Source organism: Phascolarctos cinereus, unplaced genomic scaffold (assembly GCF_003287225.1).
Source record: "Phascolarctos cinereus isolate Bilbo 61053 unplaced genomic scaffold, phaCin_HiC Scaffold_4;HRSCAF=312, whole genome shotgun sequence".
Taxonomy (NCBI): domain Eukaryota; kingdom Metazoa; phylum Chordata; class Mammalia; order Diprotodontia; family Phascolarctidae; genus Phascolarctos; species Phascolarctos cinereus.
The window spans coordinates 119158676-119185522 of NW_027555847.1; the positions used below are offsets into that span (position 1 = coordinate 119158676).

The 26847-nt window shown below is 38.8% G+C and overlaps 1 protein-coding gene across 1 annotated transcript; it reads right to left on the bottom strand.

Annotated features, from left to right (window-relative positions):
- Nucleotides 1-202: 202 nt before the first annotated feature.
- MLANA (melan-A) lies at nucleotides 203-26242 on the bottom strand. The gene is made up of 4 exons (XM_021006363.2): nucleotides 26166-26242; nucleotides 13612-13708; nucleotides 9979-10095; nucleotides 203-417 (listed from the first exon to the last, which is right to left on the bottom strand). The coding sequence occupies exons 1-4, from the start codon at nucleotides 26240-26242 to the stop codon at nucleotides 349-351; spliced, it is 360 nt and encodes a 119-aa protein (XP_020862022.1). The 3' UTR covers nucleotides 203-348.
- Between the last annotated feature and the right edge of the window lie 605 nt (nucleotides 26243-26847).

Here is a 26847-nt window from a genome sequence, read left to right on the forward strand (position 1 = left end):
GTAGTGTTAGCATTTTTAGCCAAAATTTTTAGCCAACTGAATAGAAAGAACCAAAGGTCAAAAGCCACTTGTTGTATACTCTCCCAGGCCATACCAATGTAGTGTAGTCGTATTAAGTTGGAGTCGAAATCAACCAGAATCAATGGTTTATTGATACGTAAAATATTACTCATTGTAACATTGCATTTAATTTTGCCATTTAGTTAGTACCAATAGCTGTACTACGAATAATCTGACAACTAATTTTATTCCTGTAGTGTACTACTATGGAACATTAGCCTTTCATATGAATTGAAGCAAAAGCATAAAGAGGATCTTTTTAAGGCCTCTAACATTTCTTGCTGAGCATTAAGGAACATAAGGTGGTAGGGATTGTTCTACAGGGAAGTTCTCATAAGCTGGGGGAGCATCAGGTACCTGTGGGAATGAAAAAAGAGAATGTGTTTATCAGACCTATGAACTTCGATGCAATGAAATAAATATTCACAAATTCATCCATTTAGGTCATGTTCACATTTTTCTTAGTTTCTAAGGAATATAGAACTGAACTGGGAAGAGACCTGGGTTCTAGTCCTAGCTCTTCCACTAATAATCATGGTCATGGCAAGTATGTTAATTAGCCTCTATGCACCTCATTAAAGGTGGTGCAATAGATAGGGTATTAGATATGGAGTAGGAAAGATCTGAGTTCAAATCCAGTTTCAGGTACTTACTTAGCTGTGTGACCCTAGGCAAGTCACTTAACCTCTGTCTGCCTCAGTTTCCTCGATTATAAAATGAGGATAAAAATAGCACCTACATCCCAGGGTTGTTGTGATGATAAAATGAACTAGTGTTTGTAAAGTACTTGGCAAACCTGAAAGTATATATATATATATATATATATATATATATATGTGTGTGTGTGTGTGTGTGTGTGTGTGTGTGTGTGTATACACTATAGTATACATACTATGGTATATACTATAATATATGTGTATGTGTGTATATAAGTATTATTATTGTTTATTTCCTCATCTGTAAAAATAGGGTGGTTGTACAAGATGACCAGTAAGACTGCTTCCACTTATAACATTCTGTGATTAGGAAAAAAACAAAGTTTTGTTGTTGTTGTTGAAAACCAAGGTCTCCATGATAATTATAGCCTGAGAGGAAAAGTTGAATGAATGATCAGATTTAGAGCTAGAAGGAATCTTAAAGGTCATCTGTTCAGATCTTGTTTCACAGATGAAGAAAGAGAGGTATAAAGAGAGAGACATCTGGATGCTTTCTCTTTTCTCTGTTTTTGTGACCGGGTTCTCTCCAGGTTTCCCTTCTGTCTCTTCAACTCCTCCTCATTCTACTTTGCTGATTCATTATCCATGTCACATATGTGTTTCAAAAGGGGTATCCCTCAAAGCTCTGTCCTTAGTCACCTTTTCTACTCTATCTTACTCGGTGATCTTATCATTCAGGCAGTCAGTAAGTCAGACAACAAGCATTTATTAGGTGCTTACAGTGTTCTAGGAAGGGATCCAGAGAAAGGTAACACTGTCCTTCTCTGCAAGGAGCTCACATTCTAACGTGAGGAGAGAACACGCAAACAACTATGTACCTATAAAATATATACAGTATAAATAGAAGGTAACCTCAGAATGGGGAGGACCAGGAAAGGCCTCTTGCTGAATGGTGATTTGAGCTAGGTATCAAAGGAAACCAAGGAAGTCAAAGAGGCAGAGGTGAGGAAGAACATTCCGAGCATGAGGGACAGCCAGTGAAGAGGCAGAGTTGGGAGATAGAATGTCATGTATAAGCAACAGCAAAAAGTCCATTGTCACTGGACTATAGCACGTATGGAAGGAGCAAAGTATAAGAAGACTGCAAAGGTGGGAAGAGACCAGGATATGGAAGACTTTAAAAGTCAAAGAAGATTCTATATTTGATCCTGGAGGTAACAGAGAGTCACTGGAATTTATTGGAGAAGAAAGAGAGACACGGTCTGACTTGGGCTTTAGGAAGATCACTTTTTAAAAAAAATTTATTTAGTATTTTATTTTTCCCCAGTTACATGTAAAAACAATTTTTAACATTCATTTTTAAAACTTTTGAGTTCCAAATTCTTTCCCTTCTTCCCTCCCCACCCCCACATTGAGAAGCATTTTGATGTAGGTTATACATGTGTAGTCATGCAAAACATTTCCATAAGTCATGGCTGTGAAAGAAAACATAGACCAAAAAACAAACAAAAAAGCTCCTCAAGAACAATAAAGAAAGTTTTTCAGAAGTATGCTTCAATCTGTATTCAGACACCATCAGTTCTTTCTCTGGGGATAGATAGCATTTTTCAGCATAAGTCCTTCAGAATTGTCTTGGATCATTGTATTGCTGAGAATAGCTTAGTCGTTCATAGCTGATCATCTTACAATATTGCTGTTACTTGTACACAGTACACAATTTCACTTTGCATCAGCTCATGCAACTTTCTCCAGTCTTTTCTGATACCATTCCACTTATCATTTCCCATAGTGCAATAGATTCCATCACAATCATGCACCACAACTTGTTCAGCCACTCCCGAATTGATGGGCACCCCCTCAATTTCCATTTCTTTGCCACGAGAAAAGAGCTGCTATAAATATTTTTGTATTTTGTCTTTTTCCTTTTTTTTGCTTTTTAAGGAAGATCACTTTGGCAGCTGAGTGTAATATGGACTGTAATAGAGATATTCTTGAGGCAGGGAGACCAGCCAGTAGGATATTGCGATAGTAATGGCATGATGTGATGAGGGATTACACCATAGTAGTGATTGTGTGAGTAAAGAGAAGAGGACATGTACAAGAGATACTGTGAAATCACGAGACTTGCTACATTTTAGATATGTGGAATAAACACAAGTGAGGAGCTGAGAATGACACTGAAGGTGTGAGCCTGGGCTATTGATAGAATGGTGGTATTTTTGACAATAATAGGGAGCTTTGGAAAGGGAAAGGGTTAAAGGAGAAAAATAATGAATTCGGTTTTGGACATGTTGAGTTTGAGATGTCTATGGGAAACCCATTTCAAGATGTCTAATAATCAGTTGTTAATATGAGATGGAAAGCCAGGAGAAAGCTTAGGGCTAGATAATTTGATCTGAGACTCATCTGCTTTGTTGTCATTCAGTCATTTCAGCCTTATCTGACTCTTTTGTGACCCCATTTGGGGTGTGGCAAAGACACTGGAATGGTCTGTCACTTCCTTCTCAAGCTCATTTTATAGATGAGGAAACTGAGGCAAACAGGGTTAAATGACTTACCCAGGGTCACACAGCTTGTAAGTGTCTAAGGCCAGATTTGAATTCAGGAAGATGAGTCTTCCTAACTCCAGGAGTGGCACTCTATCTGCTGTACCACCTAACTGCCCCTATCATCTGCTTAGAGATGATAATTGAACCAATGGAAGGTGATGAGATCACCAAATGAGAAAGGGTAGGGGGACAAGAGAAGGCCCTTGAAGGACACTGAAGGCTAATGAGTATGATCTGGAAGTAGATGCAACAAAGGAGGCTGAAAAAGGGGTAGTCAGACAAATAGGAGGAAAACTGAACAGCAGTGTCATAAAAACCTAAGGAGAGAACATTCATGAGAAGAAGGTAAATGACAATATCAAAGATTTTAGAAAATTCAAGAAGAATTAGGATTGAGAAAAGGCCATTAGCTTTGTTAATTAAGTTTATAGCAGCTCTTTTTGTGGGAGCAAAGAATTAGGAATGGAGGGAATTTCCCCATTTGGGGAATGGCTGAACAAGGTATATGATTGTGATGGAATGCTATTGTGCTATAAGAGATGATGAGTGGGATAGTTTCAGAAAAAGAAAGACTGGGAAGATTTACATGGACTCATGCAAAGTGAAGTGAGCAGAACCAGAAGAATACTGTACACATTAACAGCATTATTGTACGACGCTCAACTGTGAAAGACTTTGCTACTTCTGATCAGGATAATGATCCAAGACAGCTCCAAAGGACCCATGATGAAAAATGCCCTCCACTTCCAGTGAGAGTATTGATGAACTCTTAGTGCAAATTGAAGCATATTTTTTTTAACTTTCTTTATTTTTCTTGTGTGTTTTTGTGAGTGCTTTCTTATGCAACATGGCTAACATAGAAATACGTTTTGCATGGAAAAAAAAGATTTGCCAATTAAAAGATCATTAGTAACTTTGGAGAGAGCAATTTCAGATGTATTATGTGGTTGGAAGCCAGATTGCAAATGTTTTAGAAGTGAGGGAGGGAGGAAATGGAGGTACTGATTTTTGAAGGAAAGTTCCTTTGGTCAAGAAAGGGAGAAGAGATATAGGTTATATATGTGCAGTCATGCAAAACATATTTCTGTATTAGTCATGTTGTAAAAGAAAACACAGACCCCTCTCAAAATAAAAAAAAAGCACAAGAAAGAGTAAAAAAAAATATGCTTTGATCTATATTTATACTCCGTCAGTTCTTTCTCTGCAAGTGGATAGCATTTTTCATCATAAGTCCTTTGGAATTGTCTTAGATCATTGTGTTGCTGAATATATCTAAGTCATTCACATTTGATCATCATATAATGTTGCTGTTATTATGTACAATGTCCTCCTGTTCTGCTCAATTCACTTTGTATCAGTTCATGTAAGTCTTTCCAGGTTTTCATGAACTTACTTTTTTAAAAAAGTGTTACTAAGTGTATTTCAATGTAATTGGTTTGCTTTATAATCCTATGTATTTTATTTTATGTGTTTAAAATCATACCTAGGATAAAATAAAAAAGCCTTCTGTTTGGCATATAAAGCTCATTATAACCTTGTCCCTTCCTACCTTTGTAGCCTTCTTACACCTTATTCTCCTCCATTAATTCTATAATCCAGCTACACAAGTCTATTTGTATTTCTTCAAATGCAACACCTCATCTCCTATCTCAGTGCCTTTGTATTGACTGACCCCTATGTCTGGAATGGTCAGTCCCCTTACACTCCCCCCCCCATTTAGTTTCTTTGCCTTACTTCAAGACTCAATTCAAATCCCACCTTCTATAGGAATCCTTTCCTGGACTTCCAGCTATCAATGCTTTCATCTTTCAGATTCTTTTCATCTGCTGTCTATTTTGTATGTACTTTGTTGTTTTCATGTTGTTTCCTCTACTAGTATATATGCTTGTACCTTACATCTACTTCTATTATCTTGTATGTACCTAATTGTTTAGATGTTGTCTCCCCCATTAGAACATGTGTATATACTAGCTAGGTAGCACAGTGGATAGAGCACCAGGTCTGGAGTCAGAAGGACCCAAGTTCAAATCCAGCCTCAGATACTTCCTAGTTGTATGACCCTATGCACCTGTTTGCCTCAGTTCCATATTTATAAAATGAACTGGAGAAGGAAATGGCAAACCACTCCAGTATCTTTGTAAAGAAAACCCCCAAAAGGGGTCACAAAGAGTCAAACACGAAGACGGTGAAGTAAAAAAGGTAGTCGCTCTTACCCTCCCCTATCAACCTCTGAAAACCCAGAAAATATCACCCCAGAAAAAAACAAAACCCTGGAACAGTTGAACTAGAAGAAAGACGGGGAGCAGCAGTGTAGCAGCCCAGCAAATGGGTCTCCCAGTGCCTCAGCAAAAATAAGGGAAGCAGCACTACAAAGGGCCCCAGGCAGATAAGCACCCTGCAGCATTCATCTGAAAGGAGCCAAAGAAAGCAACCTAAAGTCTTCATAAAGCCCCAGCCTTGCTGATTCCAACCCAACACCAGGTAAGCTGTCAGAACCCCAGGAAATGATCCTGAAGCCCAGGTGGTAGAGCAGGCAAACACCAACACCTGGACCTCTGAGTGCCTCAGTGAGGACAGGGGAACTGGTGGAAACCAGCTCAGAAAACCACCAGGTGCCTCAGCACTCTACCACAAAGGAATCTCCCAGTGCATTAGCAGAAAAGGGAGGCAGCATTGCAAGGGGCCCCAGGCAGATAAACACCCTGCAGCACCATCTAAAAGGAGCTGAAGAAAGCTAAAGGAAAGGAAAAGCAGGCAACCTAGAATTGCCTGAAAGTTCCAGCCTTGCTGATTCCAGCCCAACATGAGGTAAGCTGCCAAAATCTTACAACCTCCAATTGCCAACATAAGAGGCCCCAGCACACAAAGCCAGTGACCAAGACCTAGGCTCCCAACACAAGAAGCTTGGGTCAGTGCCCTCTGTTCCCCAGCAGGAGAGCTCAATCTCTTTAAAGGCCAGGGAATAAAGAAACACCATGAGTAAAAAGAAACGTACCATAGATTCATATTATGAGAAGAGTGAAGATCAAGACAGAAATTCTGAAGAGGACAACATTGTCAACAAACCCACATCTGCAACATCAAAAGGGAATATGAACTGGTCTGAAGCCCAAAAAGCCTTCTTAGAAGAGCTCAAGAAGGATTTTAAAAGTCAATGAGAGAGGTAGAAGAGTCCTTAAAAAATACAATTGGCCAATTGGAAAAAAGTATACTGAAGAAAACAAGTCCCTAAAAAACAGAGTTGGCCAATTGAAGAAGGAAGTACAAAAACTAACAGAAGAAAACAATCTGTTAAAAACTAGAATTGGACAAATGGAAACTAATGACTCTATGAGAGAGCAAGAATCAGTCAAACAGAAACAAAAAAATGAAAAAATAGATGAAAACATAAAATACCTCATCGGTAAAACAACCGACCTGGAAAATCGATTCAGGAGAGACAATTTAAAAAATTGGACTACCTGAAAATCATGATGAAAAAAAAGCCTGGACAGTATCTTTCAGGAAATCATAAAGGAAAACTGCTGAAGTCCTAGAACCAGAAGGGAAAATAACCATAGAAAGAATACCTGCTCACCACCTGAAAGAGATCCCAAATTGACAACACCAAGGAATATAATAGCAAAATTCCAAAATTACCAGATGAAAGAGAAGGTGCTGCAAGCAGCCAGAAAGAAACAATTTAAATATCATGGAACCACAGTCAGGATTACACAGGACCTTGCAGCTTCTACATTAAAAGACTGCAGGGAGTGGAACATGATATTCCATAAGGCAAAGGAGCTTGGATTGCAGCCAAGGATCAACCCCGCAAAAATGAGCATGATTTTTCAAGGGAGGAGATGGATATTCAACGAAATAGGGACTTCCAAACCTTCCTGATAAAAAGACCAGAGCTCAACAAAAAATTTGATCTTCAAGTACAAGATTCAAGAAAGACATAAAAAGGTAAATGGGACAGAAAGATACAAAATGTTGTTAATAAGGGACTGTTTACATCCCTACAAGGGATGACACTTGCAACTCTTGAGAACTGTATTGTTATTACACCATGTTAAAGGAGTATATATAAAGGGGTGGATATTAGTTGACTTTGATGTAATGATAAAAAAAAATCTAATCAAGTGGGTTAAATGGATCCAAGAAAGTGGATTAGTCTGATCTTAGACAATGTATTGAGAAAGGAGGAGGCAGACAAGGGTAAATTACATTACAGAAAAGACAGAAAATCCTATTGCAACAGAGGGAAAGAAAGGAGGGGGGTGAGCATTGTTTGAACCTTATTCTCATCAGATTTGGCTCAAGAAGGGAATAACATAGTCAGTTGGATATAGAAATCTAACTTGACCTATGGGCAGTGGAGGAAGGGGAAGGAAAAAGGAGGGGGATAGAAGGAGGGAAGAAGCAGTAAGGGCAAAGGGGAAGAAAAGGAAAGGGATAATAGAAGGAGGAGGAGACTGAAGGAGGTGGTGGTCAAAAGCAAAACACTAGTGAGGGAAAAGGAGAAAGGAGAAAGAAAAGCATAAATGGGGAAAAAAGGATGGAGAAAAAGACACAGATAGTAATCATAACTGTGAAAGTTGAATCGTATCTTTTTTTTTCTCTTCTGTTGAGTTTTGTTTCCTCTTTCTGATGGTTCCTCCTATTGGTTTTAATTTTTACTTACAACTTCAGTAATGTGAAAATATGTTTAATAGGAATGTAAATGTATAGCCTATATCAGATTGTGCACTGTCTTGGGGACGGTGGTGGGGAGGAAAGGGGAGAAAAATTTTAAACTCAAAAGCATATAGAAGTGATTGTTGATAAATCAAAATAAAGTAATAAAATATTTTAAAAAAGAGTCAGACATGACTGAAAACACTAAACACAACCACAGTAACATACTCCTTGAAGACAGGGACTGTTTTTTGCCTTTCTTTGTATCCCCAGTACCTAGTGTAGTGCCTGACACATAATAAGCCCTTAGTAAATGCTTATTGACTGAATGGCTTACAGTTAATGACTGGCTGAAACTGCAATCTAGGTCCTTCATCTCCAGACCCAATTTTCTTTTCTCTATACTACTTTACTCCACCACACAACCCTTCCAAGAAACTGAATTTCAAAAGTACACATAAATTGCATATGTGGGAGAGGAACGTTTATGATGTTTTCCATAGAATTATTTATCACTTAGTTTACTTAAGATAACAAATTACCTTTATAATAGAACTATAGAAGTGTAATAATGAATTATTTTTCCCCTTTTAGAGACACTAACTCAAGTTTAATCTTTATCACAACATGTGCACTAGTGACATACTTAACATTAAAACTTCATGTCTGAAGGAAAACCAAGGCAATTTAGTCATCGCCAAGCCTTCAGACTGTGGTTTGTATGGCAGCTGTATCTCATGGCCATAATACTCATTAAAGAGAACTCTATCCTGAACTAGAGATGATGAATTAGCATTTTCTTCATTGTATATTAACTCCCCATGACTTTTGCATGTTTGACAAAGTATTTTAAAATCTTTAATTTATCCCCCACATAAAATAAATTTCACTATTAATAACAGTATTTTACCTGACTTAATGTAGCTTAAGTTACATAAAATAATCATTCCACAAAATTTTTTTAGTTATGTACTAAGAGCATACTAGGTAAGTGTTGTCTATCAACTGAATTTGAATACTACTGATCAGTTTCTGATGTCTTCCTGTTCTCAATTATGTCCCTAAGTTTATATTATCTTCCAGATTTATTGTATATATCTAATCTATACACAGTTGTTTACTTGTTGTCTTTCCCCTCCCCACCCCACTAGAATGTAAGCTCTCTGAAGACTTTGACTGTTTTTGCCCCTCTTTGTATCCACAGAGCTTACCACAGTGTTGGTATTCAGTAAACATCGAATAAATGCTTATGAACTGATTGACTTGAGGAGAAATAGGGGAGAGAATGTTTACTTCAAGATCTTTAGGGTATTCCTTTACTTAATTAGCTTCAAGGACATCAGCTCTGATATATTTTGTTTAGAAATACCATGCTTCAAAAAAAAGGGAAGAATGGGAAAAATATGCATGTGAAAACGTAACTGGTAAAAACTTACTAGTCAAAATATGCAAAGAATTGCCACAATTCTTTAAATATGGTGCTAAGATCACAGATGAATAAGCAGCCAAGATAAACAAATATAAACAAATTACACAGAAAAAATGCAGGCTGATGTCATTGGATTGTAAAGTGCATGGGTGGGAGTAAGGTGTAAGGAGTCTAGAAAAGTAGGAGGGAGCCAGGTTATAAAGAACTTTAAATGCCAGAGTTCCTTCTATTTGATCCTGGAGAGGCCAGGAAGCCACTGGAGCAATTTGAGAAAGAGTGCCATGATCAACCCAACGATCAACCCAATGCTTTAGAATAAATGTTCCTAATCCTTTCTGTGTCACAGCCCCCTTCTCAGAATGTTTTAAAATGCATAAAATAAAATACACAGGATGATAAAGGAAACCAATTACAATGGAATCCAGGTCCGATTATTTCCCTGCATCTAAAGTATGGGACTTTGTCATTATTGATGCTGGAAAACCTATGTGAGCAGGACAAAACTGGCGACTGTACTGATAGTTTTCCTGGATGTTTGTTGTGAGTGTTTTCACTTATTTGATTTGAACATAGCTACACAGGAAGAAAACAAGTAAACAAACATGATTCCAGGGCATTAACATACCACAGAGTTATAGTTGCTGCTCTCTGGAAAGGGCCCTTTGTTGACAGGGAGGGCACCTTCATCCCTGTAGTAATTCCCCATCAGGGCTTTTCCAGTACCAGCACAAAGGTTTTTGTCCTGAAATGTAAATTCATTGGTGGTTAGTGGGAGAAGCAAGAAGAAAATGGAGAGCAATTTAAATTAATGAAAAAGATGTGCCACATCCCTACCCATAGGCCCTGGACCTAATGGTAACATCTTTACCAAAGAAACTATATGGCATAGCTGACCGGACTTAGAATGGAGGCTCTTTGCCCATTTCTCTCCCCAAATGACCTTGGAATTTAATCCTTTTGTGGGAAATTTCTTTGTGCCTAAAATGAGTACAATATTAATAAATCACTAGCTGAAGTTTGATATGAATTCCATGAATGCTTTGAATAAATGGTGGCCCATAATTATAAAAAAACCTAGCTCGGTGGATTTCTGTTTCTGTCCACATAGGTACTCCCCCCAATGGTACAGGTCACACACCCTATCACATCCTATTCCATTCTTCCTCACCTTGGAGTGCTCTTGTCCATGCCCTTCTAGAACTACTATCTACGGGGTCCAAGCAACATATCTGGTTTGCTGTTGTGGTTTACTCATTTCAGTCATGTCTGACTCTATGGGACTCCATTTGGGGTTTTCTTGGCAAAGATACTAGAGTGGTTTTCCATTTCCTTCTCCAGATTTTACAGATGAAGAAACTGAGGCAAACAGGGTTAAGTGACTTGCCCAGGGTCACACAGCTAGTAAGTATCTGTGGCCACATTTGAACTCAAGTCTTGCTGACTCTAGGCCCAGTACTCTTTCCACTGCATCATCTAGCTGCCCTACATACCTGAACCTTCCACTAGTTCTTAACATTAGACAGATACCAATATTACACATAGACTCCATATATAAAATCCTTTTTCTTTAATGGTCATACATCTCTTTGATGTCTGATGTCTTTGACAGAATTTTTTGGTGCATAATTCATTGTTGATAATATATCTCAGCTGATTTATGCCCATCACATATTTCTTAATTGTCCTTTGAATGACTCTTTCCCCCCAGAGATTATGGTATTCTAAGCTCTATAGAATCACCAGAAGAACAATATTATTTAAAAGACAGGTTTTTGTTTCCAAGAGAAACTTGAGGGCATTGAAAGTAGGGCCAATTTTCCCAAATTCTATCCAGCTTATTTTCCTTCTCTAATTCAGTCCTGGGTCTAGTTTGATGTTCACCTTTAGTATCTGCCTGCAGCACGTGTATTAGTAAAACACCTGTGTTGTGTGTCATCCGTCATTGTTAGAACATTGGGGATTCTCTGTCTACTTGATTTTGTAAATTGTTACAATAAACTGCTAAGCAATTGCAAATCTCATTTAGAAGTCTCAGTAATATTCTGGGGCTTGATGCATTCAGCGTGTCCTCTATAAATAGGAGCATCTGGGGGACTTCAACATCCATAAGGATTCCATCTTCCATTCAGACTACAGGCTCGGTATCCCCCCATGACAGTGGCTTGGTTAATACACATCTCTCTGTTTTATGTTTGTTTGATACCAATCACCAGATATCATTGAACAAAGTTGCCTCTGTTGTGTTGTATCAGAGAAACTTAGATAATCTTAACATATGCAGAACAAATATCTTGTTGGAAGAAGCCTTAAGGTTACATTTTGCTCAACCAAGTGAAATAAATGCTTTTTAAATAGTCAACAAACAATAAAAACAAATGGGATCTTCTTTTTCCACACAAGGGAGAATATGTGGCAGAAAAGCCATGGGATGCTCTAGAAATTTGTCTGCCAAAGCCTGCCTATCCCTTTCTCATATTTTCATCCAAGATGCTCTTTGTATGTATATAGATTGTTATCATAAAGATTTTGCAGAGATAAGAAAATTTGTGAGCTATCCATTTAGCTGCAACTTTTTTATACCTTCTGATTTCATTTATTATAATAAGAATGCCTATACAGTTATCATTCATCCCCAGAACTATCTAGTTTTGTGTTTTCCTTTGTTTCATGGGTTGCCCACAATCAAAGAATTCATCGTCTTGTGGCCAGCCCACTGGGGATGAACCTCTGCATTAAGCTAGGTTGGCTCCCAGACAGTAAGCAGTCTATTACTGGCCATGCTTTCCAGCATGATGTAGAATTTGCAAGAGCTAATGCCCCGCTGGCACAAGTTCAAGCCCCCAGGATCTTCACCTTTCTGTCCTGGTGAATTGTTTTTCTGGGCTGACAAGGTCTTTCAAGGTATCTTACATTTGATATAGACATAGAAGATACTTTTAACTTTGACATAGACATGGGAGATACCTTTTTTGAGGAAAGCCTTTTTTGCTCTATCAAAGAGAATGCTTTTTTACAGACAACACAATAATCACAGTGGGATTTCACATTCACTATATTTTTCAGTCAGTTGTGGTTACTGTGGAATACCATTTGTGAATATCTGCTTGTTCTGTACTAACACTCTCACTGAGAATGTTTTAAATGTATGTGTAATTGATTCTCATAAAATTTTTCTGTAGATAATAAAGTAGTGCTTAGGGCTATGCTTTATACGTAGTAAGTATTTAATAAATGGTTATTGGCCAATTGATAGGATAAGTAGTTATTAATGTTCTGTTGGTTGCTTTTATTTTGTTTCTTTTGTTTTGTTTTAATAAGGTGAAAGGTTAAGGTGCAGGGGCACCTAGGGGGCACAGCAGATAGACCACCAGGCCTGGAGTCAAGAAGACTCATCTTCCTAAGTTCAAATCTGGCCTTAGACGCTTACTAGCTGTGTGACCCTGGGCAAGTCACTTAATCTTGTTTACCTCAGCTTCTTCATCTGTAAAATGAATTGGAGAAGGCAATGGCAAACTATTCCAGTATCTTTGCCAAGAAAACCCCAAATGGGATCACAAAGAGTTGGATACAATTGAACAACAACAAAGCAAAACCACCTTCTCTGTTTTTTGCCTGATCAGTTTCTACTTCCTGGTTTCCTTCAAGACTCAACCCAAATCCCATCTTTTGCAAGAAGCCTTTCCCACTCTGAAAGAGTCTGAAAGGACTCTGCCCCGAGTCCCTAGACTGAAAAAGATAGAGCATCCTTCAGTCACTTGCAAATCCTCTCCATCTCCCCAGTCTCTCTATCACACAGCCTCTGCAGCCTCACTGCAATCTTTCCATCCAATGATTTTTTTTCCAATAGGTTCTTCAGCAATTCAGAGGAAATGGTAAAGAGAAGGGAATGATTGCTTAGCATGAAATGAGATGGTTGATGTTAGAGTCCTACACTGCCCCATCCCCACCCCCAGCACACATACATATCAATTCCAAAATGTGTGAAATTTCTGCTTTCTTTAGTGACCCAGAAAGCATTTAGTCACACGACATGTAAAAATAAGAACATCTTGACTTGATTCTCTTTTTTATTTTTTACACCCTGTGCAAATGTCTTCAGCTGTTTAACAGCTACTACCTAGGATGTGCGGCAGAGTTGCAGAAAAAGACATTTTGATTTGTTCTCCAGTCCTTCAGAAAATCCTTGTGTTAGGGTCCCAGGTGAACATTTCCTGACGTACCCAGTGTGGTGCAAAGGGAGCATGTGAGCGGTACTAACCTTCAGGGTTTTGTAGCCACTGCGTCTCTTGCAATACCAGCAGCTGAGGAGCAGCAAGACCCCCAGGATCACAGCCAGGATGCCAATTCCTGCAGCCCTGTCCCAGAAGACAGATCAATCCATCTCGCCACATGTGAATATTAGTCTTACTTATTACAAAGAAATGCAAGTGTCTATTCACAGGGGCTTTCTCTCCACACACATACCCAAGCAGTTCTCCATCCTTCCCTTTCACTCCATACTCCACGGCAGAGTCCATTCTCACATTCTCCAGCCCTTCCTCAACTGCCCTTTTCAGAATCCTACAGATCTGCAAAGGTCAGGGGTGTTTTCTAAAAGTCTATCAAGAGTGTGTCTTAGATGAGCAATGCAAATTAGTATGTGCAAAGAGAAGACAGATTCCAGCCTTAGTAATACTACTACTATAACTACTGATGATGATTATGAAAATAATAAAGAGGCAGCTAGGTAACACAGAAGTGTGTTAGACCTGGAATCGGGAAGACCTGAGTTCAAATTCAGCCTTAGACATTTTACTACTACTACTACTTTTACTTCTACTACTGCTACTACTACTACTACTACTACTACTACTACTACCACCACCACCACCACCACCACCACCACCACTACCACCACCACCACCACCACCAGCACTACTACTACTATGTGATAATGATAACTAGCATTTATATAGTACTTTAAGGTTCGCAAAAAGCTTTACATAGGTTATATCATTTGAGCCTCAAAACAACCCTGAGAGGTCCTGTTGTTATCCCCATTTCACAGCTGAGAAAACTGAGGCTGAAGCATGTTAATTTGTCCAAAATTCAAGTCTTCCTAACTCCAAGCTCCCCTTGTCCTATCTCCCATCCATTGTGCCACCCAGCTGCCTCCTAGTCAATCCTCCTGTGCAATATTTCTGCCCCTTTCCTCCAAATGTCTGCTCTTCTTTTGATGTCTTTGCTTCTGAATCAGTAGCATGGTCATGAAAGTGAACATGAAGTACGTTCCTCCTAGCAGAAGTCATGGTGCAGCTTGTAGCCCTTCTCAGGTATAGCCTTGCAATGTGCAGATGCAGGGTTGATGCAGGGACTGGGGTTAAGAGTGAGAGCCGATGCTGACAGCATCTTAGGGTGGAGTTGACAAAGGTCAGTCTGAGATAATGAGACTTCATTTTTCTTGCAAAAGTTGCCAAGTACATTAAGATTCATACAGAATTTGAATTTACTCATTCAACAAATATTTAGCGTGTTTTATGTTCCAGTGGCTAGCACATAGTAAGAACGTAATAATTGCTTATTGTTTGACTGTTGATATTAAAAAAAATTAGATTTGGGTCTACCAGGGTAAATGTTTAACAACTGTCTCTCCAAAAAAAAAAACCAAACCCACAGAAACACACAAAAAACCCACACGCAGTATTTTCTTTCAAATTTATTCTATGTTATTAACACTTTCTTAAGTCTAGACAATCAACAAAACAATATATCAAATTCAAATTTATAGTGTTTGCTCTAGGTATAAATGCTCAGGCTGAAAAATTGAACAATCTGCAGGAGCCCATAAGAGCTGGCTCCAGCACACCAAGTGACTTTGCCCCTAAATGACATATAATCTAATAATTATTAAGGGAGATACAACTTTGTGAGTAAAGTTAGAAAATGCTTATCACAAATTTTCCGCCTTATGAGATAGAGGGGAGGGTGGGGCTAGCCTGTAGTGTAGTGTGTAATGGAAAGAGCTCTAGAGAGACAAAAGGCCTGGGTTCTGTAAAAGGAGGGAGGGGGAAGGGAGGGCAATATTCCTCGATATGGTCAGTTGGTTGGTTCAACAAGCGAACATTTATTAAGTGCCTACCTCTGTAGAAGGTGCATGCAAGATTAACGGGCTAGGAATTAGACCTGTGATTTCACTGATCCAGGGAATTCCCAGATAAGGAAACTCCCTCTAACAATGTAAATTGGCACCTTCTCTGTAACTTATGGTCTTAGAAGTCACAAAGCCATTATATGTCAGAGATGGGACTTGAATCCAAGTCTCCACAGTTCTCCGTCCATAATGCAACACTGCCTTTAGAAGCTCTGTGGATACAGAGGGAAACCCGAAAAATAGTCTTAGCCCTCAATGAGCTTACATCCTACTGTTGATGAAAAAGTTCTTCGTGAAATATATAAAGTGCTATATAAATATAAGTTGTTTTGTTACATAAACTGTGGTTACCAAAGATTAGTTACTGCACAATCTTCTGGTAACAGTTAATAAGCCTAAGCTGCTTATGCAATTTTTATTCAATTAGTTAATGGTTGCCTGGTTTTAGATATTGCAACCTGGCATAAATCAAAGGCATTGAAAAGCTTATGTTCTCATCTGATCCTATTTTTTATTTTGCCATTAATAATCCTAGCCAATTACCTAAAAAAGAGGCTAAATGGGATACAGATAATTTCTCAGAGAACTGGGAAGCTCAGTAAGTTTCATGCCAAAGATTCCACTTAAAACCCATCAGTGGTTTCCCATCGTCTAGGGCAATGGTGTTAAACTCAGATGGAAACCAGGACCGCTAATACATATGTAAGGATTCATGCTAGCAGCATATTGACTTAGTTTTAAAATATGATATTACATATGTTTTATTGTATTTTTAATTAATTTGTTAAATATTTCAATTACATTGTAATCTTATTTGGCAATGCTCCCAGAGTGTTGTGGGCCAGCACCTCTGGTCCTGGGAACAAAGTACAGATTCCTAATCTTGGTATTAAAGGTCTTCCACAATCTGATTCCAACATACCTTACCAGGTTTAGCACATACTACTCCTCTTCACCTATTCCATGTTCTATCCAAACTGGACTATTTTCTGTCCCCTGTTCTCATCCTACTTCTTCCCATCTCTGTGCTTTAGCTTACATCTCTCATGGCTGAAATAGACTTTCTTCATCCCAACCATCTTCCTTTGTTGAACTCCCCTCTTTCAAGGTCTAAGTTAGGGGCTCCCTCCTTGAAGCTTTCCCCACTTCCTTTCCTCCTCCCCTAGCTGGAAGTGATCTCTTCCTCCTAAAATTTTTGTGACACCTTGCATAGACTCTTCCTCTCCTTTGTATTCATCTCACTCTCTCATGTGTCATAGTTATTTATGCAATCAAATGAAATTGTAAGCATATCAAGAGTAGTGCCTACCTACTACTGTATCTATATGGTCTTTATCTATTATTGTATTCCCAGCACTGACCATAGTAACTTGCTTTTTATAAATGTTTATGCTCAATTAGATTGGAAATGACAAATACAAGGATTTCAGAGGAACATGGGGGGGCTTATATGAATTAATGTAAAGAAAGTAAATATTTAGGAATAATATACATAATGAATACAAGAAATGTAAATGAACAAAACTCTGCTTAAATACTATGGACAATGTTGGCCCTAGATAAAAATATACATCTTTTCTGTTAGTAAACTATAAACTACCAAAGAAAAAAGAATAAAACATGTACCAGAGGATGTTTTGTTTAAGTGGGGCTTTTTTAGAGAAAAGAATTTTGGTTGTAGGACACTATTTGTTAGGGAATCATTCTATCAAAATAAACATTAATTAAATAAATCAACAAATAAACTGAATTAGATATGGGATCACTGGGAAGCAGGACTGAAGTTTTTCCTGAAAGGTATCTTTAGGAACCCTATTTTCCCTGAATATACAATTCTCTGGCATAGGAGCATTGGCATCATCAACATTCTATGGTAGGGAACAGAAAAATGGAAATCAAGATCTTCATGGGCCATATAGAAACATACTATAACATCTAAGGATGTGAAGAGACAGCTCTGGAAAGTCTGAAGAAAGTGAGTTAATGCCTACTATGTATATTTCATTATTTGCCCATTTTATTTACCCCCTTTACACCATAAAGAGTATGATTTTTAGTCAACTTTCAAAGATGCGCTGTTAGGGAATATAAAATCTCTGGCGAAAATATCCCTATTTTTTTTTCTCTAGACAAGGTAAGTGAGAATTTTGTCATTCTGTAAGTTCTTCTGAACTAGGCCGTTGGTAAAATACATTGATCCTGATATTTGGGAGATACTAGTAGTATTTTATATTGCTTTTTCAAATTGACCTCTTATTCCACTGCCTTAGGGAAGAATTAATCATTCCATTTGCTCCAATATTTGCCTCCTCAGATCTTGGAATTTAGTTTCAAGTAAATATATGCTGGCTTACTTTTGCATAGTTGAAAATTATAGACATGCCCTGTATTTCAACAATCAACAGAACTGTCTAAATGAATGTGAGGTGTCAGTCTGTCACTCTATTTCTGGATCATAAAGACAACTCCCTCATACCTTCCTGATGGATGTCCAAAACACCATATCACTGAGGATACCACAGCCTATCTAACATAACTTGTTTCAATGGTGTCATAACAGAAGCAATCTATGAAAATTTATAGCAGACCTGCCACCTTTTACCAACCTCAACGAATGAGTGAACAAATCTTTTCCTTTATAGTCACAACTTACATAGTGAGGGCCCCCTATCTACTTGAGTCACAAGTGCTCTGAATGGGAATAGCCCCCAATTCCCTTGCTCTTTGCCCTGTTTTGGAAATTTCTAAGAAATAATTTATATAACCTAGCCCAGCTGCCCTAGAGGAAAATGGGAGGAAAACAAAAAAATGGTAAAAAACTGACAATGACTCTCTGAATCCTAAAATACTCAGTGATAGGTTCTGATACAATCAGGAAGTTGTGATATATGTCAAATCAACTAGCATTTATTAAGCATTCATTCAAAGTTATTATTAAACCTCATTCAAATCCAATTCACTTGCAAGTCAAGACATCACCTTCTTGATGACATTGGTCCTCTTTGAGAAGGAAGGACAAACAATTTACTATATGCCAAGCATGGGCAGCTAGGTGGCACCAAAGTGCATAGAGTGCCAGGCCTTAAGTAAGGAAGATTCATCTTTCTAACTTCAAATCTTGTCTCAGACACTTACTAGGTGTGTGACCCTGGGCAAATCTCTTAACCTCTGTCTTCCATAATCTGGCTCCAATGTGCACTCTCCAGGTTTAATTCCATACTACTCCCCTTCCCACATTCTATTTTCTATACAAATTAGATTATTTTCTATCCCCTGTTCTTCCATCATAAATTTCCTCAACTGTAAAATGGGAGTGATAATAGCTCTTACCTCTCTTGAGGATCAGATGAGATCTTATTTCTAAAGCACTTAACATAGTACCTGGCACGTGGTCAGTGCTTAATAAATGCTTTCCTTTCTTCCTATACTTACATACCCTAGACTGCTGTTGCTATGGTGGAGTGCCTTTTTTTAACCACAGGGCCATTTTTATTTAAGTCAAAATGTTCTGGGGGAAGGGGACAAGGGTAGGTGGCTCTACACCTCAGGTTCGTCTCCTATAAAACGAAGGCCTTAGATTAAATGACCACTAAGATTCCTTCCAATTCTACATTCTGTGATCTTTGACTGTCCTGAAATACTGGCATTTGATTTTCTGCTTAATATAATAATAATGATAATATAATATGTTGACAAAGAAGTATTAAGCAAATGGTAAAGTCCTACAAATTTGTTTAGAGGAATGGAAGAGTTTATGATGGCAATTCAGGGTTCGGGTTGCCATTACCCTAAATTATAGGAGGCTATCTTTGCAGAATAAAATGAGCAGAACCAAGAGATGTTGTACATAGAAAGAGCAAAATTGTTCAAAGAGTTAACTGTGAATGACCAAGCTATTCTGAGTAAGATGAACATTTAAATCAACTTAAAGGACTTATGAAGGAAAATGCTGATTTATGGAAGCATGTGTGGTATGGTTTCTCTCTCTCACACACACACACACACACACACACACACATATGCACACACACGCATGTGAAATGTTGGCCTTCTCTAATGCAGGGTTGGGAGGTAGGGAGGGAGCCAGGTGGAAACTCAAAATGTAACCAAAAAGGAAAATAAGATTATATAAATAAAATGCTTATTGATTTTTTTATTTTAAAAGAAGATTATCTTTACGGAACCCCAGCCTTCATGATCAAGGACAGAGTAACAACTGTGCAGCACATCACAACAGGTTGTCAAAATTTAGCACCAACTGAATATATAGCAAGGTGGTACTGGAGACTCAAAAAGAGAAGAGAAGATGTAAAACAACCACCATGAGGAGTGCAACAATGAAACCAAGAAGGGAAGACTAGAAAGAGCACCTTGTTAATGTGAGGCAACAAATTTGTAGTGAATCCAGCTTAACTGGTTGTGTGACTTCTTTCTCCTTCAGAGGATCAGACAAAGCACTTGGTGGGTATAACCTAGGTTTGGAAGTCAACAGCTTCATACATAGTTGCTTGCATGCTGTCTCTTCCATTAAACTGGGAGCTCCTTGAAGGCACAGACTGTCTTTTGCCTTTCTTTGCATCCCCAGCACTTAGCGCAGTGCCTGGCACCTAACAGGTGCTCAATAAATGTTAGTTGACTAACTGACTCATCGTTCCCCACACCTGGAGTGCTTACGGAGTAACTGCCTGGTAGAGGAGGAGATAGAACTGTATTCATCAATGGTGATTGAAAACAAGAGATAAAATATTTTTAAATTAAAGGGATTGGATCAAATGTTCCATACCAGCCTTTATAGACTTTTCTCTAAATTCTGCTATAAATAACATAGTTATTCCCTCTTCCAGCTTCCAAGAGAACAAAGCACCAAACACTGAATTCTCCCTCAGGGAAAGTATAAGACTGAAGAAGGACAATTTATTCACACTGATATACAAGGCACAGTTAAATGGGCCCTTGAGAAACTACCAAATGGTTTTCACCAAGTGAATTCAGCCTCTTATCAGAGCTATAGCTAGAGTGGGATGACTGGGGCGTTCTCCTGACGACCGGCATCCCAGAGAATATTCTTTCTCCACATAGTCCTCTGGCCTGCCAGCTCTGAGCAGCCTGTGGGACCACTTCTAGTGTTCTACCACAATATTGTGCCTTTCTTCCTCCTTATTTTTCCAGGCTTATTCTACAGTATTCATTTTTACACTCTCTTTGGTCCATCCAAATTGGCTCTTTCTTCTTCACACGTGACATTCCATCTCCTGCCTTCATGATTTTGTATAGGCTGTCCTTCATGTCTGGAATCTACTTTTTCCTCTCCTCCACTTCTTAGAATCCTTAGCTTTCTTCAGAGTTTGTTAGCTCTAAGTTGTTGGTGTTCTCTCCCTCCTCAAATTACCTTGAATTTATTTTTCTGTGTATATATTATATCCCTTCCCATTCTCCCCTCTTCCCCACCCTCCCATCTAATATACTTCAATGACAGCAGAGATTGTTTTTCATTTCCGTCATTTGATCCGTAGGGCCTAGCAGGCCTTAGTAGGCATATGCTTGTTGAATTGTTTGAAATGTTGCTAAATCTTAAAAAACATCCAGTTAAAATTCTATTTATCTCCATTTCTTAGGCATTTTGTAGTAGTGAGTACTTAGGAACCACAAATTCAGAGGATAGGAGGCACCTCTAAGGTTGTCTAGTCCAAGGTACATCCAAAATATAAATCCTGTTAACAACATTCCTAACTGGTCATTTAACTTCTACTGAGAGATTTTCATGGATGAAGAACTTAGTGATATTTTCTGCCCATTCAAATTTTGTTAAGGAGATTTCCCTTAACATGCTGTTGAGTTGAACTTCACAGATGTTGAGTTGAAGTCTGTTTCTGTGTAATTAATTATGAAGGTCAATTATCAACCCAATTATAATTGGGTTCCCTAGCTTCTTCCTAATGAGGAGCTACTTTTGTTTTCCCCAAAGTCTGATCAGTACAGTGCTTGGCACAAAGTAGGCTTTTAATAATTGCTTGTTGACTTGACTTGCTCTCTAGGCATAGGAATGGAAGAGGGAAAAGATATAGGCACTGAGAGTGCAAATTACTGACAAAGCGAAGTGATACCCCCTCCTTTCTAGGAAGGCTCTGATCTACTGAATCATAATCTGTTGTTTGGAGAGCCCTAGGTCAAAAGATAGAATCGGAGATAACCAGAGATGGAAATCTTTTTTTCCGGATCCATTTAGCTTGCCAGCATAGATATGCCAAGAATGAAACTTTGTCTAAGTATTGGTAGCAATTCCATATTAGTATATCTCTTACTATGTCATTGGGAGTTGAAGGGAGATAAGATTACAGCATTAAAGTGTCTGAGTGAGGGTCCTTTAGAATCACAATCCAAAGTAGAGGCTTCCAGAGTAATAGGAAAGCAGCTCCTAAACTGTGGACAAAGATTAGCCAGGGTTGATGTGAACACCTAGGCAACTTTGGTCAATGTTATCTGCTTGGATTTGGGCTAGTATGTTCCTGTGCATATGAAATAAATAACTGCTTTCCTCCTTTGCTTCCTACCCCTATTGGGCGTCGTATGAACTTCCCATGTGACCTTCCTGCTCTTGTTTTGCCTTCAGTGATTTCTCAAGGCTCATTGAGTTCAGAGTAATTTGCATGTTCAGGCTCAATTACCACTAAGGAAGACAGGAAATGGAAAGACAAGTAGGGAGTGGGGGTAAAGAAAGACCTCTTTGAATGTCAAAACTCAGTGAGAGATACTGAGCAGGTGGGAAGTACCCTACCTAAGAGCAAGGGGACGGGGCACATAAGTGAAAATTCACTCAAATGTGTGCAAGAGTAGAAAATGGTGACTCATTTGAGCAGGGCAAAAAGAAAATGGTTCTCACAGCATCTGAGCAAGTCCTTTGTGGTCTGGGGAAGAAGGAAAAGATACAGGCTCTGATTGTGCAAATCACTGACAAGGGAAGGTGATTGTTCTCATTTCTGGGAGGGGAAAAGGGTCTTCTATAGAACACATCAAAGAACAAGAAAGATTTAAGTATTTTGGTGTCATCCTGCCCATGAGGAGTTAGGACATTGTCAGTACCTCCCCTGGTTCAGAATCCCCTAAGAAACTTAAGCCAAATTCCTGAAAAGGAGCAACTGCCTAAAAACTTCAACAGCAGAGAGTAAATAACTAGAGCCACCCTGACCCTTGGGATAAAGGTATTATAACAGTTAGTCTCTCCTGGTCCAGATGTTGGACAGCTAGCACCATCTCCTGGGAAAAAGAACAACTGCATCTATAGACAGAAAGTCAATGATAGGGAGTAACTGGGACACAAAGCTGGGTTGGTAAGTCCCTAACCCTGCTGCCTGATAAATCAGCAATCAGGGCAGTACTGTGAGTCACACAGATGATGAAAAGGATCCTCTCTGGGCTCTAGGGTGAGTCCTTTCTACACTCTTCACTCTGTAAATAAAAATTGTTCTATATCTGATGCCTTGTGAACCTGAGGACTTTTAGAGGGAAACTGTCAGCTTGTCATGGCTACTGACATTCCTAGATACTACCTGAGTAGATATAAACAAGTGTGAGAAGCAGAGGTTCCCAAAGTGACCCAAGCCCATCATATTACAAGAGAATTTCTGACACAAGGATTATATACTAAGATATGAATACTTCTTATCTAAAAATTCTCTAACCTTAATATTAGCACCTACACAAAATTCCCTAAAGGAGTATTTCTAGATTTGGGTCATTTCCTGGCATCAAAATTACACCAATTCCATCTTTTAGATCACTGACCCCCAAATTGTAACCTACCTTTAGAGGCCTTTCCTAATTGTTCTCTCAGTGGGTTGTTACCAGCAACTACCCTCTTTCATAGATCATAGAGTGTGAGAGCTTAAAGAGACCTTAAAAGATTACACAGCAACACCTTCTCACCTTGCAAATGAAACTGTACTAAGAAAGGTTAAATTACTTGCCTAAGGGCCTAAAGTATATAGCTGGCAATTGGACCCAGATCAGCACACTTCAGGTCTAGTATAATTTCTAGGGTAACACACTGTCCCTCTACACTCTTTCCACAAAGGTAAGGCACACATAGAAGGGTCTTGCTATGTCCTACTCAATCAAAATCTACCCTGAGCCAAACCACTGTCAAGGCAGACCAAAAAATAGCCCTACACAATATGGGACAAAAGAACTTTTCCATGAAATGAAATCTCATTTGAAGCTATGTGGTTAATCTAAGAATTAGATGAATTTCTTCAATTCCAGGGCCAAAAAACTGCATTTTCATAGGCCAGGAGTAGAAAGAAATTGGTCCCTGCATATAGGTTTTATACTCCTCAACCTGAAAACCTGGCTTGCTGGGATTTCCAGTATAAAGGGAGGGGAGCCTCCCCTTGTTAACTGCTTGTCTGCTCAGTGGTCCACCTGCCACTTCAATGATCATCAGACTTTGAAGAAAATCAGAAATAACTTCTCATTAGGAAAAGATTGGGAACTCCTGACCTAGGCCTATAACAAACATTTGCATTTATAACTTCATCCTCTTAAGTATTTTAAAAAACTGTATCAAACTCTTCAAAGGACCAATATCTTCCATCATGAGTTTACAGAAAGGCTTGTCATGAATGAAGAAATTTCATCTTCAGGATTTTCATTTAGAAAGCTCACCCACTTGTTACTAATAACCAGATGAAGGGAGTAAATTCCATCTGGTTACTGTTATGTTAAACAATTTTCACAGTCTGCCTATTTCTGGATTTGTTCTATTCTAAGGACTTTTCACTGATTCCCCAAACCAGCCTGTTACATCCTATGCTTTTCAGCTCCTAAGGGAGGCTGGCCTGGCCTGGAAGCTTGAAGTTGGCCATCTACCAGAGAGAACTGAATATTGAAATTATCCCAAAAGTCTTAGGGCAGTTTTAATTTCAACTGTTTAAAACTGCTCTAAGACTTTGGAACATCCTGTACAAAAACTTCTATTAGATCATGTCATTTCTCTGTTCAACAATCTTCAGTGACTGCCTGTTATTTACCTAGTAGAGTTCAACCTTCTCTGACTGGCATTCAAGCCTTCTATAGTCAGATGCCACCTGACCTTTCTTGCCTTATCTCAAATCCCACCATATACTTTATGGTGCAGCCAACCCTATTATTTTCTGCACCACCACCCCCCTACCAGACATGCTTCATGTCTTCTCACCTTGAATATTTTTGCTCTCCTCCTTCTCAATGCCTAGAATTACCCTCATTCAACTTCTTCCCTTATGGAAATCCTATTGATCTTTAAGGCCCAACTCAGAAGCCACCTCCTGTAGAAGCCTTGCCTAATCCTGCCTGGCTGTCAGCTCCTTTCCTCTTTAGACCTCACAGAACATTTTCTCTTCTAATTGTCTAATATGCTTATAAGGAAATATTTTGTCTTATCCCCCTACTAGACTAGAAACTCTAGGAAGGCTATGTCTTAATTCAAACTGTAACTTCCCAATGTCTAGCGCAGTGCTTTACAATATAATGCAACAAACATTTAAGTCCCTACGGTGTGCTAAGATACAAATAGGAAAAAGAAACATAATCCTTCCCTCAAAGAGCTTATAATCTAATGGGGGAAAACAATGCAAAAATAAGGAAGCTGAAAAGCTGATTGGGATGAGGAGTATACCCTGGTAGGGGCATGAAGATGGTAGAGTCGGTTCCAAACAGTGCATCTGGTGGGAAATCAAGAGTTGGCTGGGCTTCTGAGACTTCTTTTAAGTGGGGGCTTGGCAGGAGTTTTTTGCTCTGCCCACTAGCCCTCCAATAAGAGGAGCAGAAGTAAGTTCATACATAGCAGACCTTGAATAAATGTTGACTTCATTGTACTACATTGTTTTGTTCCTCTCTGCTACTCCCCCATCTCCACCCTCACCCGGATGTTTCTCTTTATCATAAGATGCTCTTCCCTTACTGAAAGGTTACTGTTCATTTGAAGATTATACTTGTTTTATTCACCCTGAATTAATACATTAGTTTCAATCCATGTCCAACAACATGCATCTAAGGAAAGTCTATCTGCCCTTTTGTTCTTGTGGACACCATTTCTTACCCTTACCATTGCCCCATTCCACCACCAAATAAGTCTATTTCTGGAATTTCTGGGTTTGGGCAATTCATAGTATGTAGCATTAGAAGAGACCCCGCTCATTTTCTAGATAAGGAAATTAAAGCAGAGAGAGGTTGAATGATTTACCCAAGGTCATACAGGTGATAAGTGGCGGAGCCAGGAAGCCTGACTCTCATTCCAGGCTCTTTCCACTATACTGCACCACTTATCTTCCATCTCCAAGCCACCTTCAAAACCCTAACTACATTAGACAGAGCGGAATGATTTTCAGAGCACGTGTTGTGGGCAAGATCAGAAAGCCAGACAGCATCCATGTTGGGAGCTTTGAACTCAGTTCCAATAAAACGGAATTCAGACAAAAATGCAAAGCCCACCTTTTTTCACCCTAGATGGCGGCATCTGACCTCAAACAATCCTGAACCTGGCTGTCTGCCTAACTTAATTAAGCAGAAAGTTTCTTCCCCTTGTGTCACATGTTCTGTGGGAATAGACACAAAGCATATTTATGGACAGGCAGACCCATTCTGGGATGGATAAGCCCCCATCCACAAACTACACACTGGAAGTGTGAGTTGGGCTTTAGACTTACTCTTCTGCCGTAATGTGAGAAGGAGACTTCTTTTTCTTGAGGTAGGCATGTATAAAGTGGGCATTTTCTTTTGGCATCTTGTGAAGGCAGAATAAAAGTTACCTAACAGGAAGAATGACACCAAGATCATTTATTGAAACCAGAACTAACTCAAGAGTCAATCCCTATGGTCTTAGTATCAGAAAACCTTCGTTCAAGTGGTAGCCCCAACATTTAGTTGCTGCGTCATTCTTGGAAAATCTCTTAACCTCCCTGAGTCTACATTTCCTCGTCTGTAACATGTGGATGATATTCTTTTAGGGGTTTTGCTTCACTGTGTTTTTGAGAAATGTACTTTTAGCAGGGTTTGTTTGGATGGTTGTTGGGAAGCTTCTGCTGTAGCAAAACAACATGTGTCAACTTTTAAAAATAAAAGAAAATGGGGGGAAAAATTTGTGCCCGGCCTCACATGAGCACTGTGAGGAAACATTTGGTAAATGAAATAAGGAGGTAGGTGAAGAAAAGGAAAGGAAAAGAGAAGAGAGGATTTTTTAATTATTAAAAAATAATAGAGGAGAGGAGAGAATTTTAATTATTAAAAATAATAGCTAACATTTACTAGCATTTTAAGGTTTGCAAAGCACAGTACAAATATTATCTTATTTGATCCTCACAACAACCCTGGGAGGTAGGTGCTTTGATT